At 33.5% G+C, this 16,748-nt stretch overlaps 1 protein-coding gene across 1 annotated transcript; it reads right to left on the bottom strand.

Annotated features, from left to right (window-relative positions):
- Nucleotides 1-327: 327 nt before the first annotated feature.
- On the bottom strand, nucleotides 328-16,569 carry LOC110096390 (pyruvate kinase 1, cytosolic). The gene is made up of 16 exons (XM_020822314.2): nucleotides 16,273-16,569; nucleotides 16,018-16,114; nucleotides 15,811-15,908; nucleotides 14,950-15,105; nucleotides 14,321-14,398; nucleotides 13,639-13,770; nucleotides 9,449-9,529; nucleotides 9,185-9,256; nucleotides 8,977-9,066; nucleotides 2,397-2,541; nucleotides 2,192-2,280; nucleotides 1,944-2,039; nucleotides 1,767-1,834; nucleotides 1,541-1,640; nucleotides 1,283-1,342; nucleotides 328-801 (listed from the first exon to the last, which is right to left on the bottom strand). Exons 1-16 carry the CDS (start codon nucleotides 16,339-16,341, stop codon nucleotides 649-651), a joined length of 1,584 nt encoding a protein of 527 aa, XP_020677973.1. The 5' UTR covers nucleotides 16,342-16,569; the 3' UTR covers nucleotides 328-648.
- Nucleotides 16,570-16,748: the final 179 nt, after the last annotated feature.

Below are 16,748 nucleotides of genomic sequence, written 5' to 3'. Positions count from 1 at the left end.
CCTTGAAAGACTAATATTTAATATTTTTAAGTTAACTAAATTAGATTAGTAAGATAATTTAAAATTTTGTCCTAAATATTAAGGTTAGGGATTAATGTTCCTTCTTTTGTCGTTGAGGCCTCTTTATAAGAGAGTAATGCTTTATTTTTTTGATTAAGCACAACGATGCTATCTGAGCAGAACTCGAGGAATCCAAAGAGTAACTTTTGTTATCAACTATAGAGAGATGTGAAGAACGATCATCATATCTGGTAGATGGTTCACAACTAATTCTTTGAAGGTCCTATGACGGAGAACATCCTCTTCTGATTTGCACTCTCATTTGGATAAACGAATAAAGACGTTTTGCATCATTGCAATTAATATACAAAACAAGGGAGAAAATTCATACATAAAGATAGTTTCAGAAATAATTTAATGATTATGATCAACCTGCTGCACCCTACAGTGCAGACAGCAGAACTTTAATAGAGACTCAAATGCTTGCAATCAAGTTCTAGTCTCTTATGTATTACTAGCTGGCAAACGGGGCCAGTTGAAAGCATGTAAAAAACCTTGCAATAACCTCAAAAAGCTGACAAAACAGCCAAACATAAGTTATAGATACCAAATACAAAATTTTGCAGTCTAAGAAAAGTTCAGGGGAGCTCAATCTTCAAGCTCTATGATCTTCACCACTGAAGCATCCCCCACTTTTTGGCAAACAACAACGCGATCATGTGTCTTGATCACACCAGAGGCCTTGCCATATTCCAACGCAACCTTCAGAACTGATTCATTGGTGGCACTAGTGGACTCAGCCTGGGCAAAATGCAAAAAATTAGCAATTCGAGAGTTTGAGGGGTAAAAAAGAGTAGCGCTCATTCTTTTGCGGGTTAAAATGTTAGAAATTAAAATTTTTGTATTAGAAAGTCGCTTTAAAAAGCATGAAGAAAACCGTCCCAAACGAAGCCTAAGTCTCCCAAATAATAAACCCAATAATTATGGTGCTTTTTTAGTATATTCAGATAACACAGTTACTGCTTAAAAAAAGAACTTGATGAGGACGCACCAGTAAGAAGTATTATGTAAAAAGCAAAATAGATCAAATTTGTCGCCCATGAAGGACTTTATTAGACGTAAAACATATAACACTGTCTACACAACATTCATATCAGGCAAAACTTCTCTAGGTCATCCACAGCACATAACAAAAAAAAATACATAGAACATCAAAACTTATTCAGCAAACCAAAACTAATAAATTCTAGAAATAGAATCCTCAAAATAGAGAAATACTTACAGGGTGTCGGGGGTCAGCGAGCATTGGGAAAAGACCTCTCACAATGAGAGATTGTCTTGCCTGCAGATTCCATTGAGAAAAAACAGTTACCACACAACTTTGATGCACTCAAGAAAAAGCTACAGAGATCATTTGCAAGAGAAAATAATAATTTATGGTGACAGCCAAAACAAACAAAAGTGCATACTACATATATGGTCAATTCTAGAAGCATAAAGCATGGACAGATTAATGAAATAATGAAAATATTCTGCTAACCTCAAAAGCACCAGTGAAACTCCATCTTAATTGGTTTGTCTTAAGCCGAGGAATGACCACAGAAATAACAGGCATCGTAGGCCTATATTTTGCAATTAGCCTAAAGACATTGAAAACATTCAGGATGTTTAGCAAATGGAAAGGGGCACAACTTGCTAAAACTAGCACTGCAATGTTATAACCAAAATAGCAATTCCATACTTGATTCGTACAGTTGGAACATTACCTGGCAGCTCTTCCAGATGAAGTAAAGCAGATAAGGACAGAAGCCTTAACTTTAATAGCCGCACGTACCTAGGAAAAAATCATAAACATAAATCAAAGAATGCATAAAAAAAGTATGAGGAAGAGCAGGCATGATGAGAAGTTAAATCGGAGGCAAGAGAGAAAATTATTGACATACAGCAGATGAAGCAATGGACTCCAAATGGGTCATTGGTTCTCCAACATATTTTACTGTCTTCTTGAAATATAGATCATGGTTGAAAACCTTCTCCGCCTGTGATTACATGCTTTAAATGAATGATAAAAGAACATAGACACCGACATTCATACATAGACCCCTTTACCTCCAAAAAAATTCAAGCATTCGTCACCACCACCATAAATAAACATCAGCATTAATAGAAACTACATAAAAAATAAACTGACCTCTGCGCATATTCTGCCGACTGTTGAAATAGTTTCAACAGGGTACAATCCTCTAAGAGTTTCAGCACCAAGAAGAATTGCATCACTCCCTGCATGGGTGGCAGTCACAAAGATACAAGTCATTATTATTTTAGACATTTTTTAGATGATTAATTACAATGAGCAGAATGGCACTAAATCAAAGAGGATTAGGAAACAAAGATACCATCAAGCACGGCATTTGCCACATCGGTTGCCTCTGCACGAGTTGGCCTAAGGTTATCAGTCATGCTGTCCACCACTCTAGTAACCACTGCAGGTTTTCCAGATGTGTTACACTTGTATACAGCAGCTTTCTGAAATAAAAACACCTGAAGAAACCACAGAATTAAGAATTAATTGATACAAGATTATAATAAAAAGTGACAATTTTTTTTTTAAGCTTGCGAAATATGAAACATTCAATACAACGGTAATAAAATTCATCAATTAAGTTTGGATACGCCTGATATAAATTTTGGTCTCTTAAACGATCTAACATTTTCAGAAACTTTGGTTTATTGAATTAATTCGCATTCTCAGATTTTGATAAGTTGTATCCACAAATTTGGCTTTGGGGAGAACTTAAAACCTTTGTTAGAAGTCAAACATCTAGCCGTAGTGGCGTAGGCCACTTAAAATAATGACGAAGGCCCTTGGCTTATTGAAAACAGCAAGGGCTATGGAGATGAGACCATGATCTAGCCAAATCTTGAAGTAATGACTATATTGACTAGTTCTAAATAAATTTCATTTTATTTAAAGCATGTGATCTTCTTAATACTTTTGCCTCAAAATGAAAGAAACCATGAAGATATCATGGCATCATCATTGACTAGATGCTCAAAACTTGGCTCATTTGCTAAGCCTTCTCTCTTGTTCAGCAAGTGATTCTTATAGGAAAAATATCTTTACAACATTAAATATTATCAGAAAAAGGTTATCAAACACTACAGTAGTACGGGAAACATCATATGATAACAAACTAAGAAAATAAATAATGTCTTCCAAACTTGGACTTGGATAACATGCAAGCATTCGACCACAATATCTTAGTTAAGGAATAACAACAATATGTTAAAACTATGAAGAACCCAACAAAGACGAACCTAGGCCACTTAGCGAAGTGAGTCATGCAACATTAATATAAAATAAGCAAAATGCAAATAATTAGATAATTAGGTAAAGCATGGCATAACCTGAAATCACAAGTGAAGTTATGCAGAAAGCACAGTAAAACAGGAAAATCAGAAGAAGAAAAAAAAACTTTCTGATATGGTTCTCCAAGTTAACGATGAAGCACAACTAGTCAAATAAAAATAAGGCATTTAATCAAAATGTAACTCTAGTATAGAAAAAATAGCAATTAGGCGTTGCAAAGGTTCAGCCACCTATCACTGGTTAGGACTGATAATATCATTATCAAAATAATTATTAACTTGCTGATGATGATGATATACAAAAATGTTCATTAATTTCTAGAGTACAACAATATCAAGCCTTTATCTAACTATGTGGGGTCGGTTCTGCTCTTCTCCATTATTAATTCGGCTGATGATGATGATTTACAAAATGCTCATTAATTTCTAGAATGCTAAATGAAAATTATTAACTACATTTTCCGCAAGCCAATTTGGACTTCCACCTTTGGTCTATCCCAAATCCTCTGATCTACCTCCCACTAATAAGGTGCTTTCATAAAATTAATAATCTAGATAGGTGGATAGATTATTATGTGCAGACATCAAAATAAAAAAATAAAAAAATATAATCTAGATAGGTGTCCAGTGGCCACTGTAACGGACTGCCTAATTTCTGCGGTGAAATATTCATATCCTATTAAAATAATACCAAAAGCAATGGACTGGAGCCAAGAAACTTTGAAAGCTACTGCAGATGCCATATTTCCGATGTCTCCTATAAATCTTTAATGAGGGCATACAGTGAACATCTCACGGCATAATCATAAAAGATATAAGAAAAAATAGAGTATGCAGAAGAATCCAAGCGGGATCTTTTAGAAAACTAACCTAACTAAACCCTTTTTTTTTTCTGAAGACTTGAATCTGAGACCGAAAAAAAAAACAAATTATTCTAGAACAATTCCCGCAAGAACATAATCCTAAGTTTTAAGGATTATTGCAATACAATACAGAAGAAGATGACCTGATATAATACAAGTGAAAAAAATAAATTAATTAATATCATAACAGGGCCGTCAATATATTAAGTGTAACTTGTATAATTGAACTAATCAATTTATTTTTTTAATAAAAAAAGAATAATTATGTGAACTCATTTAATTTGTTATCTTTCTACAATATAAATTATTATAAAAAAATACTCAAAAAAGCCTTAATATTGGTTTCAGTACTACATGAGGAAACTAGAGCATGCTATTCAAAATTATATCATCATCATCATTAGCCTTACCCCAACTAAAGGGTCATAAATCTTCACTTTGTATTTTCTTCAATTAAGTATTGGTAGATATAGTAAATTTATTATTCATAAATCATTTTGAACAACTATTATATATGTAACACTAGCTCTACCTATTTTTCTCCCCAATTCTCTTGCACAAATTTTATGGACACAGCTAATAAACGCACTTTCTACACTTCCTTGTATATGTCCAAAATAAATTCTATTTTTATCTCCTTATCTTCAATAGACTCAACTCCATTTTTTCCTCTAATATAATCATTCATTAATTTATGATTCCTAATTTTGTTACACATTCATTTTAACATTTTAATTTGTCACATTAAGATACTAATGACTTTTTTTACAGACCAACATCAATACCCATATAGTAGCATCATTGGCATAATTGTGATTTCTCAAATTTACCGCTAAACCACCATGACCTTCTTGTCACACAAAAGTCCTATGTCACTTCTTTATTTTAATCATCTAGGTTTTAGAAGTAATATTTTCATTTATTTTTTACAGCCCAACATTCAAATCTATCCATTTCATTTAGTAATTTTCTTGGAGACACATTGATCAATGTTACTCATCATCATCATCATCAATAGTCCTATCCCAACAATTTGGGGCTGGTATTATAAATCCTTATTTTCTATTCATTGTAGTTGAGTATTGTCTAAACTGTTAAAAGTACACTTTATAAAACATTTTGAAAAACCTCTATCCACGTAACATTAGATCTACCTCTTTTCCTCCTTAATTTCCTACACTAATTTTATGAACTTATCTAACAAATGTTTTCTATCCTTCTCTCTATATGTCCCAACCAAAATATATATTTCAGTCTCTATATCTTAAATAAATGTCACTCCTACCTTTTATTTAATATGATTATTCATTAATTTATTACTCTCAATTTTATGACACATTTATCTTAACATTCTCATTTATGTAATACTCAATTTAAATATCAATACTTTTTTTGCATCCCAACATTCATACACATACAACATCAATGGGTTAATTGTGATTTTATAACATTCACCTTTAAACCATCATGATATACTCTTATCACACAAAATTCCCAAGTCACTTCTCCATTTTAATCATCCATGTATCCTTCCTTAATTTTAGAAGTTATATCCTTAATATTATCTTCATTCTTTTGTCTAGTAGATACAATATACTTAAACCCATTACATATAGATATCACATCATCCTCCAATAATATTCATTGATGATTATTAACCTATCACCATAATTGGTGCATTGTTAGTGTGAGGAAATGTAATTCTAATAGGTGAAACTATATTTTGAAGTGAAGAGTTAGACAAAGGTAAATAATTTCGAAGGACAGAAAGCTTGGATTCAAACAATAAAAATTGAGCAAATTACATACAGTTTCAAGGACTTGAAAGTCCCAAATCTCAAACAATTTCAATGGACTTGAAAGCCATACTTATCGATTAAAATTTTAAAAGTTTAAATAAAAACTAGGTGAGATGAATAAATTATCTTATATTTAGTACACAAAAATGCATAGATCTGCATTAAGTAGATAAAATCTAGAGTTAAAACTTGGCATTTAAAATGGAAAAATATCTTAGAAGTTCCGCATAATGAGAGGATATTATAGTTAAAAAATATTTTTTATAAAATGAAATTAGATCAGTTAAATTATATGCATCTAAATGTAAGCTAATGGCCTACAAATAGCCAAGCTAGAAAAAGAAAAAGTAACATTGTAGAGATGGATGTGAAAAAAAATCTAGGCAATAGAGATGAATAATACTAGAGATGAATGATTGAAGTAGCATTAATTAAAGATAAACTAATGGAAAATAGATTTTTATGTAGCTTAAGTACATGAAAGGGTAGAAGATGAACTAACAGGGCAAGCATATAAAATTAGTGTGGAATAGTAAAGAAAAGAAAAGGAAACCAAATGTAAATATTTTTATAAGTCGTGCAAAGAGATTAGAACAAAATATAATTAATACCTAATATAGCACTCATCATGAAATGACTAAGGCCGCACATAGCCACCCTAAATAATTGTGTAAGACTAATGATGACGTGTTCTCTATTGAATCTTTTATCTATTTTCCTAAAAAAACAATAGAGTTAATAACTCAGTAACATTTGAATGAACTTTAACATCTCTCCATACATCATTTTCTTTCTTTATTATAAATGAACTCTTTTTCTTCTCCGAAAACCTGTACCTTGCCCGTCCCAAGAACACCACCCCTCCCCCGCTTCCTTTTGTTCAATATGTCGGATATTTTTCTCTTTGATGGTATAAAATATTCCTTATTAAAAAATTTAAAAAATAAATAAAAAGTGGCAATAATAATAATAGCAACAACAACAACAATATCAGTAATATCAATAAAGCAAAAAATGAAAACCAGGAGTATTCTTTTCCACTAAAATCACTTCAAATAAGCATTATGCCATTTTAACATCACTTGTTCATTATTTGTATGTTAGAAGAATTATAATATATCAAACATAGAAAACTTAATCTCATTATTGATTAAGTTGTCATCCCTTTTATTCAAATTGATTTAAAAATAAATATCTTAGAAAAATAGATAATTCCAAAAAGCACCATCTTTGCCTGTAATTAAAAACTTCAAAATTTTAAAATTGGCCCATATTACATTACCCCCTTCAAACCCTCGTCAAATCTATCTCAAACACCGCTTATTCCTTCTTCTTTTTTTCTATCCATCAAGATCCCCTCTACTATGCCCGCTCTCTTCTTATTTTTGACAACAAGAAAAATCTGGATCCATACAGCACCATCTCCTCTCCCTCCCTGTTAACCCATGTCATAAAAGCATTCCCCATTCCCCCTTTTTTGAAGAAAGATTGATACCTTTCTTAATTTCTTAAGTTCAAAAAAATGGAAAATTTTGAAAAAATAAATAAATAATGGAAACGTTTGAAAATAATGGGCATTCTTCCCTGCAGATTTAAGAAGAGCTTTCCAGTTAAAAAATTATTACAATGAATGTCTTTAAAAATAAAAATGGAAAAGAAACTGCAGTAATCCAAACTGACGGCCATTTTTCTATAATATTTTATGTTATAAGAATCTTTTGGTGCGAATTATAATATCATGTCAGGACAGGTCCATCAGGATACTTCTAATCATCTCATGCGTGACAAAATAGCATTCATATTAGGAGTTCAGATACAGAAAACAAGATTGCTGATGTAATTCATCCTATATCAGATATTTAGAATCCAACTTAGTAGCAACCCAAAGTGAAAAAAATTATTAGGACATTGTAATCCACACTGGTTGCCTTTTTTTTTATGAAGAAGTTTTTGTATAACAACAGTTCTTTTCTTTTCTAGAGAGAACTATCATCATGTAGGGTTCCATGCCACACTCGCCCAAGTAGAATGCAGAATTCATGTGGTAGCAGCGGTCAGGCTCTTTTTCCAGCTGAGCATGCTAAAAGACAGATGGCAACACCCGATTGGGCGTGGCATGTTCAAGAAACATGCCAATGTGGGGAAGCTGCCCCAAAAGGGGCTTAAGATATGATATGAGGAAATTAATCCATCATTAAACCATCATGAAAATTTATTAGAATCTTCTGCATGACAAATTACAAATTTAAATTACAATTTTCATGCAAGCAAGTTACAGCAGTATGTCCTGGACCTGAACAAGTAAAAAACAATCAATCAAGTATCGTGAATTGGGTTTAGGACCACAATCAAGTCGGAAGCACAAAACAAACTTATAGAGCTACCAACATATTTTTCATCATGTTAACTAAGAAGCTATGAACCAGAAAAGGAAATCAATGCTAATTGGGTCTAACCAAGAAAAATATTTCAAATAGATGCATTCAGCATGCTTTAAGAAAAGATCGACAGCAAATTTGCACACTATTTATAGACAAATACCTATAAATTACTTGATAATGCCAGGAATAATTTAAGCTACAGCAGAAAGAAAACATGTGATGCAAGTAGAAATGGTTTAAGCTACAGAAGAAAGCTTTAAAAAAACAAAAAGGCGCACAAACTATAACAAAAAGAGAGCAAAAAAGAAGAGTACAATAAAAACAATATTAATAATTGAGAAAGTATTTTACACGCCTTCGCATCAACATTGATTTTTTTTTTTTTGTTATGTCAACTAAAATGGAAGTAAATGGCTTTCTATAAATGTTTACAATTTTGAAATAGTTTTTAGTCAAATAAAATACCTAGCCGCATTTTTGTCACATAGAGACCAACTAAGAATAATTAACAATTGCATGTCACCTAAATAAAACCAAATCCAGCATAAATGTTATATAATGAACCTTCTCTGGAGGAAGATCAATTCCAAGATTTCCACGTGAAAGAATGATGCCATCTGCTTCTTGAAGAATTTCATCAAAGTGTTTCAATCCCTAGAATGAAATAAGGAAAGTTAAGAAGGTACAAAATTTCAAAAATGGGTTATTCGCGTAGATTATGAACTGCAAAAACTTTTTTGAGCAGAGCAGTAAAACACTTCTTGCAACTTACCTCAATGTTTTCAATTTTTGCAAAAATTTGAGTTTGTTGTAGCTCACCCAACTTTGATAGGAAGTCACGTGCCTGGAGTCCAAAGATCCACAGAAGGGTTAGAAAGATAAGACCATTGGTTGATAAATCTCAAATTGGAACTGAAGAAAGCAAATCATTTCGAGAGAAAAATAATAATAATAATAATAAAAGGAAGAAAGTTGTAATCTAGTCCCCTGAATGGAGTTGGAGAAACCAGTAACTATGAAGACTGGCCATACTTACTTCACGAACATCCTCTGCATGCCTTGTATAAGAAAGTGATAGGAAATCGATTTTATTTCTAACACCCCATTTACTGATGACCTGAAATGATTGAAAAAATGTTCAGTGCATTACTTTCTCATAGAAAAATTAAAATAAATATTTGCAGAGCCTAAACAAATAAGAAATGCCACCAAATATTTGGCAGAAGGCTCATGATGATGAACACCTAAAAAATCAGGTTTTCAAATAAGGACAACAAAAAGTGGAATGTAGAGTCTATAGTTCCATACCACTAACTTGCTTCAAAATTTTCATATCAAACAATAAGAACAGAATCGCATTACAGTAAAAGACCATCAAAAGAAAGTCGCAGTATTGTTCAGCCCGTAATCTCAGCATAGCTAGTCTATTAGCTATATCAGATCCAATTTATTCATTTCTTATAACCCAATGGATTCATGTCATTATTGTTCGACAAGTTTTACGCTGGCTGTCGACTACCTGCTTTATGGTGCCGAATGTTGGCCTTTAAAAGAGAAGCATAATACTAAGTTAAGTGTGGCAGAGATGAGGATGCTCAGGTGGATGAGTGGCTTTACCCTTAGAGATAGGATACGAAATGAGCATATACGTGAAAAGGTTGGAGTAGCTCCAGTAGAAGATAAGATTAGAGAAAGCCGCCTTAGATGGTTTGGTCACAAAAAACGGCGGCCTTGCGATGACCCGGTTAGGAGAGTAGAGGTATTAGATTTGACTTATGTTAAGAAAGGTAGGGGTAGACCTAAAAAGACTTGGTTAGAAAATATTAGGAATGACCTTTCTTTATTAGATTTAAACGAGAATTTGACTTTTAATAGGACACAATGGAGAAAAAGGATTCATGTAGCCGACCCCACGTAGTGGGATAAAGGCTTGATGTTGTTGTTGTTGTTGTATAACACAATGGAATTTCTTTCAATAGCACATGCTTAGCAAAATAGAGAGAATATTTTTTTCGTTTATGTAAAGCTAGTTCCCATATTATTAACTTTGAGCAGCTTTGGTAACCCGACATGGCAAATGCATAAACGTGGCAAACGGAAAAACAAAAAAGGGCCTAGAAACTTAACAGCCACTTGGTGTTGTATGGGCATTAAAATTCAATCCAATGGAACTTCTTAAGGGACTTATAACTAAATATGTTAAAGCTAAATAAATACAGGGATGTGAATGCAAATACTAAAATAAATGAGTACAAGCTCAAAATAATACCCGGACTATCAATAAATGTCCAATTTAATCCTAGAGTTTCGCATTGCCCCGTTTTAGTCCCTTGATTATTAGAAATTGTCCAATTTGGTTCCTTCGTTAAATTTTTCGTTCAGATTAATGGAAGAAGCCTGCAAGTGTTTGGTTCTTTGGGGTATTTTAGGAAAATACTTCTTTATCTAATCCCTCACATTCCCACTATAATTTCCTGGAGACGAGCTAGAGATCAAATGGTGCAAGGCAGAAAACCTGCAACTGCAAGCAAGACAACGTGCTGCGACATATAGCGACCACGAGAGTGATGACCGATTGTTGCAAGAAAGACGACGCACACGCACTACGAGCGAGACGAGAGAGGCAACGAGCAACGAGTTGCGAACGAGAAGAGAGGTCGCGAGCGAGACGGCAAGCGGCCGCAAGCGCCAGACCGGATACTCTTAGTTGATCCAAAAAGTAAAATAAACCTAAACTTCTAGTCCCCAATCTAAATACTCATTCATATCAATCAATCAATCATTTAATATTTTCTAGTGAAGACGAACATTAAAGGTGGGTGGCCCACTTTTCAAGTAATATTAACATTCGGGTCTTGCTCATGCCATCTAAAAGTATCTCCTACATAAAGGGCTCATCAAGGAAACAAATAGTATTAATGGGATCCATGATATGGTCATTATGGTGCACATGGCATAGATGGGGTGCTCTTAATACTACCCATAGTAGGGATCATCATATCACAAATATGGACAACGCTATGGTGCAAATGATAACCACCAAATAAATCAACAAGAGCTAATGGTGGTGGAGGGGGGTACTCTTTCATCCTGAGGTGAAAAATGTTCTCATCCTCAGAATAAAAATGAGCACGGACACAGAGGAATTAAGAGTTGAGGGAATCCATGGCTCGACGGATTGAGTTCAGCATAAACATCACACCTATCAAGGTGGATTGGTGGGTTTAAACTTTCATTTTAATCAACTTTAAGTGGATGACCAAACAAGCCCATCTCCAAAAAGTCTAATTGACAATGCATCTCAATAAGCAGAAGAACGGACATGACATAATGTTACAGAGTCGCTCATGAAGCTGAAAAAGAAAAAGCTTATCGCATTGCATTTAGACTACAACCATGAAATAGGAAACCGCTCATACTAGCGACAGGATCAAATAACATAGTGTAATGTCATGAGAATGTAACCATATATTGTGATTTTTTTTAAAAATGCAAATATACCGCTAGTTGAACCATGGGCCCTACTACCAAATATGATGTAGAACTAACGGGCCCAATTCAATGAATGCTTCCAAAGGGGACTTCCTTAACACTAAATATTTTAAAACCAAATAAATGTATCGAACGTGAATACAAGTACAAAAAGAAATAAATCTCCAAGCAAAATGAGCATGCACTAGATTATGAATTACTTGTAGAATTAAGATGCAATCAATCTAATAGCTAATCCTCAAGTTCCTCACAAGATATTATTAAGGGTGAGAACCACATAAAGCTACAATAATTATGAACTACAAGATAAGAACATCAAAAGAATGTTATAATCGCACCCAAATTTAAACAAATAATAGTCTAACATGATTATGTGCTGCTCGGACAAACAAAACATGACAAAAAAATAACTAAAATTGTTGTAGATAACAAGAACACTAAAATTAAGGGAAAACAACAAGAACAACAAATTTGTAACTAGCGAAATAAGCTCTGGATGGAGTGGCAACTAAAAACAATGTGGTAGAACAAAATTGGCAATATAGTACAGTTTGAAAACAAAACATTAGGGTTCCTTCCAAACACAACAAAGAAAAAATAAGCTACAACAATAGGAAAGATTGGAGATTATACCAAGAGGCCTAGACCTATGATTGGAGCACTTTCAAAGGACCCACATGAGGATCCTAAACACTGGAACATCAAGAAGTTGCAAATCAATATTAAGCTTCCAAAATTACGCGAGAAGTTCCACTTTAAAGTTTCCAAAAGACATTTGGGCTTCCTAATATTTAATTTCCAAAAAGTCAACCAAGAGAGGGGAAGGGTTATAAAACGATAAGTGCATAAAGTGGTTTTTTATTTTCAAGGAAAGAAAAAAACAATGAGGGTAATTACAATTGTGGATACTTTGAAAATTATGGGAGAGTAAAAGGTGAGTTGGTCAGCCTAAAGGGAGAAATAAGAAAAGGAAAAATTCAAAGTCATGATAATTGGTTAACCCAAGGATTCAAAAAGACCCATGAAATTTCAAAGAATAACAAATACAAAATATCCTCACTAAAATCCTCTCTTAAATGAAAATAGATAATAAAAATAAAATACATAAGGAACTAGTGAAAGCAGCAACAAAATCCCAATGATTGGAGATGTCGATAGCGGAAAACTCTAAGCTCACATCACCACTATAGTCATGTCATTTATAAGGGTCATGGTGAAACTTTTGGAATATCCTCTACAGTTGCATTCTTGGTAAGTTAGCTTAGAAGGATGATATGGTTTGCGACATGTGAACAATTTTTGCCTAGGTATTTCTTCAGAAAATATCATCAAATATATGGCAACTGCCAAATATATCTGACCATAAGAATCTTATTGCATATGTGCCTATATCCTAAATTACAGCTTCCCTATTAAGTGTCCTTTTCTAAGTTTTTTAGGGTGAGATAAATATTTATCATAAACTGAATTAAATTAATCACTGTTATATTTCTACCACCTTGAAGACATTTTACAGCATGGGTGAGTAATGGGTGGAAAACACAAGTAAGAAATCTGCATCATGTATCATTCACTTCCAGTTGAACGTTATTAAATGAAAGCCCACGTTAATACCAAAAGAGAAAAATATGATAGCAGCTTGGATTTAAATTTTAACCAATGAATATCAAATAAATACATAGTTCTATATGAAATAAACTCCAAAAAAAATATAAAAAAAAAGCCATTACATACATCTTTGTCAGCTTCAGAAAGTGTAGGCAAATCAATGTGGACTTGAGAAATGTGCAATGTGAATAGGGACCCTGCTAGAGTAGCTGAGTTCTTTATTGCACAGACAACATCATCTTCCTGTGTCTCAGTTACCTGAACCATAGATATCTCCACGAGTTAACTCAAAATGATAATTTAATGACGTAAGACAATGAAAATATATTTAGGATGGTAAAAAATTTTTGATGCCAAGTTTGAATTGAAAAGCTCAGGTTTTGTGTGTGTGCGCGCCCGCGCCATTTTATTTATATATGAACTTCAAGTAGTCTTTATGTTAGTGCACAGCTAGTGATCAACTTGATAAGCAAACAAGCCAAGTGTAATAAAACTTCTTATGCATTTGCTTAACAAATCGAGCTGAAAAACACGTGAGCTACCTCAAACTCAACTTATTTACACCTAAAAATAATAGTAGGTAAACCTGCATGAAGGCTGCAATGTTGAAGAAACATCAATTTAGGTTTGACAAATTTCTAGCTCATGTTTGCTCATTTGAGCAATTCCATTCAAGCGAACAAGAATTTAACCAAATACCTGTTTTCTTAGAAATTTTGATTGGTCTTCTTGCAGAGAAAGTAGAAACAGATGAATACAAATTTCTAACCAAAATAAATATAGAGTGAATTCATAAGTAATGCATTACCTCCAGCCAAACAGAAGTGGTCTCGCTTCCAGTAAATAAGTATTGACCTATAAATATTGTGTCTCCTGATTTGACTGCCTGCAAAGCGACAAAATATAAAAAAAAGGTATGAGACATGAGAATAGCAACATAATGAAATTTCAAAGAATCAATATGATAATTAAGGACAATTTGATCACTTAATCATTAGCAATTAATTTTCAAATACAAAATTCAATAAAAATAAAAGCCACAATAATTTCAAAAAGTTAGCTTAAAGTTCAAGTTGGTTGATAAAGATATAAGATGAATATCATATATCTTCTTCGGCTACTTATGTTTACTAGAAATGGAAATTAGAAGAAACTAAATCCATCATTTCAAAAGGAAAATATAAAGGCTAGGAATTTATGAAAGAGAATTTTAATAAAAGGATAATGCATGAGCCTGAAAAATAAACCTATTTACACCTAAATATATTTATAAATTGATAAAAATGTGGAATTTAATGTTTACAGAATAAAAACTAGAATAGTTATAAGACTTTTATGCACTTCATGTTTTTATAGCAAATGCACCAAGGTTTTTAACAATCCACTTCATGTTTTTACAGTAAATGCACCAAGGTTTTCAACAATCCAGATGCTTACCTTAGCTAGACCTGTAAAATTAATTGGTAAAAGTTCAGAGGAGGCTTCTTTGTTTTGGTCAGGAGTAAGAACTACTGTTGCATCAGCTTCAAGTGAAATAGCATTTCCACTTTTATTAACAACCTGCAGCTCAGGTCCAACAGTGTCCAGCATTACCTGAAACATAGACATAAAATTCACAAATGCACTCAGAAAAGGGCAGGCGGTGTGAGACTAGTTTTCAAATGTCATATGCCAGTAAGTTGCTACTAAGGTTAAGTTGTGGAGCACAATTTATACCCAATGAAGAAAAGAAACATATTATCCAAACTCATACATGAATGGGATGGAAAAGTGAGTGGGGACCTATCATAAAGGCATCTAATATTGTGAGTTATTTAATTGTGTTTTAAGATTTTTTTTTTTTAAAGATACCTTAGTTTTTCTTATAAAAGTGGCGTCTTTCGGTAGAACTGGAAATATTAGAGATATAAAAAATCCAAAATTGAAACCATGGTGACATATGTAACGTCAACAAAAAGATTTAGTAATCAATTGAGTGAACTAATATAAAAAATATTGGGGTGTGGGTGCTCTGTGTGTGATCTTCTTTTTTTGCTTTATTTGCACTAGACGATTTGCATAAGGTCTTGACCTAATTCTTATCAGCTTATTACTATATTTAAAAACAATAAGAGGCAACAGACTTCATAGGGTGGAAAGCAAAGGAATAATTCTAGCCAAACATGGCTGTCAATTTTTTTACAACAGCTGTTAATTATTAGCGGATGCAAAACATATACATACCTTATAATTTAAAATATATTACGACAACCGAACACCTGACTCAAGTTAACTGCACAGCGATGAATGGAAACTTACAGCGCACAATTTTTTGGTGCTCTTCACAGCCGTCTTAAGGTTTTCTAAAGTTTCCTGGTGATAATCCACGTCTCCCCAAGAGAAGTCAAAGCGCGCCACTGAAAAAAAAAAAACAAAAAGAATGAAAATAAACACCTTCAATATTTTGCAAGCACGGCATAAAACGATAACCGTCTCGTTACTTCTATGAAAAAGACGGAAGCATACCAGACATTCCAACTTTAAGGCAGGCCGATATCACCTCCACCGATCGCGACTTAGGACCGAGCGTCCCAACAATCTTGGTCATCGACGGGAAGAAACTCTGCAAACAAACAACATGATCAACCCAAACTAACAAAATACCAAGGATCTTACAACTCCCAACCAGATTTACAAAACAACATAAAATTTGCAGTAGGGTTAGGAAAGGGGAAAAATCAAACAATCAGATAGATCGGATGTAGGATCAAGAAGACGCACGGATTTGGATGGCTCAAGGATGGAAGCCATCCTGATTGGCTCTTCGAGAAGTAGGTGTGTCGAATGCATCTTCTTCCTCGATTAGCACCCTCTCTGTAACTGCACTTCGCCTTTGGCTTCCCTCCAACGAATGCTAAGAAATATAACTTCTCCTGAATGGCACAGATCACAACGAGAAATAGCGGAAGAAGCGGAGGATCGGAGGAAGTAGAGGCGGCTACGATGGTCTACCAAAGTCCGGGCGATTTTCCTTCTCGTTTTATTAATAAAAATACAAAAGGAATTCGCAATTTTCCCTTTATTTATTCTTTGCCTGGCTCCCGTTGTTTTTGACGACAGATATTGAAAAATCATTCTTCTTATATGGGCCCGTGGTTTGACGCGCAATTAGGTCATATCACACGCGAGCCAGTTAATGGTTAAAAATATTTTAAATATTTCCCCAATATATATATATATATATATATATATATATA

Source organism: Dendrobium catenatum, unplaced genomic scaffold, assembly GCF_001605985.2.
Source record: "Dendrobium catenatum unplaced genomic scaffold, ASM160598v2 fragScaff_scaffold_621, whole genome shotgun sequence".
Classification (NCBI taxonomy): Eukaryota; Viridiplantae; Streptophyta; class Magnoliopsida; order Asparagales; family Orchidaceae; genus Dendrobium; species Dendrobium catenatum.
This window is presented reverse-complemented; position numbering and strand designations above follow the sequence as displayed.

What these genes read in the sequence shown, in the direction of transcription:
- LOC110096390 (XM_020822314.2), bottom strand. Translation starts at nt 16,341, where the DNA reads ATGCATTCGACACACCTACTTCTCGAAGAGCCAATCAGGATGGCTTCC. An exon ending in TTTCTGAAGCTGACAAAGAT is followed by an intron (nt 9,530 to 13,638) that starts GTATGTAATGGC and finishes CAATCATTTCAG; the next exon opens with GTCATCAGTAAATGGGGTGT. An exon ending in AGTCCATTGCTTCATCTGCT is followed by an intron (nt 1,835 to 1,943) that starts GTATGTCAATAA and finishes ATTTTTTCCTAG; the next exon opens with GTACGTGCGGCTATTAAAGT.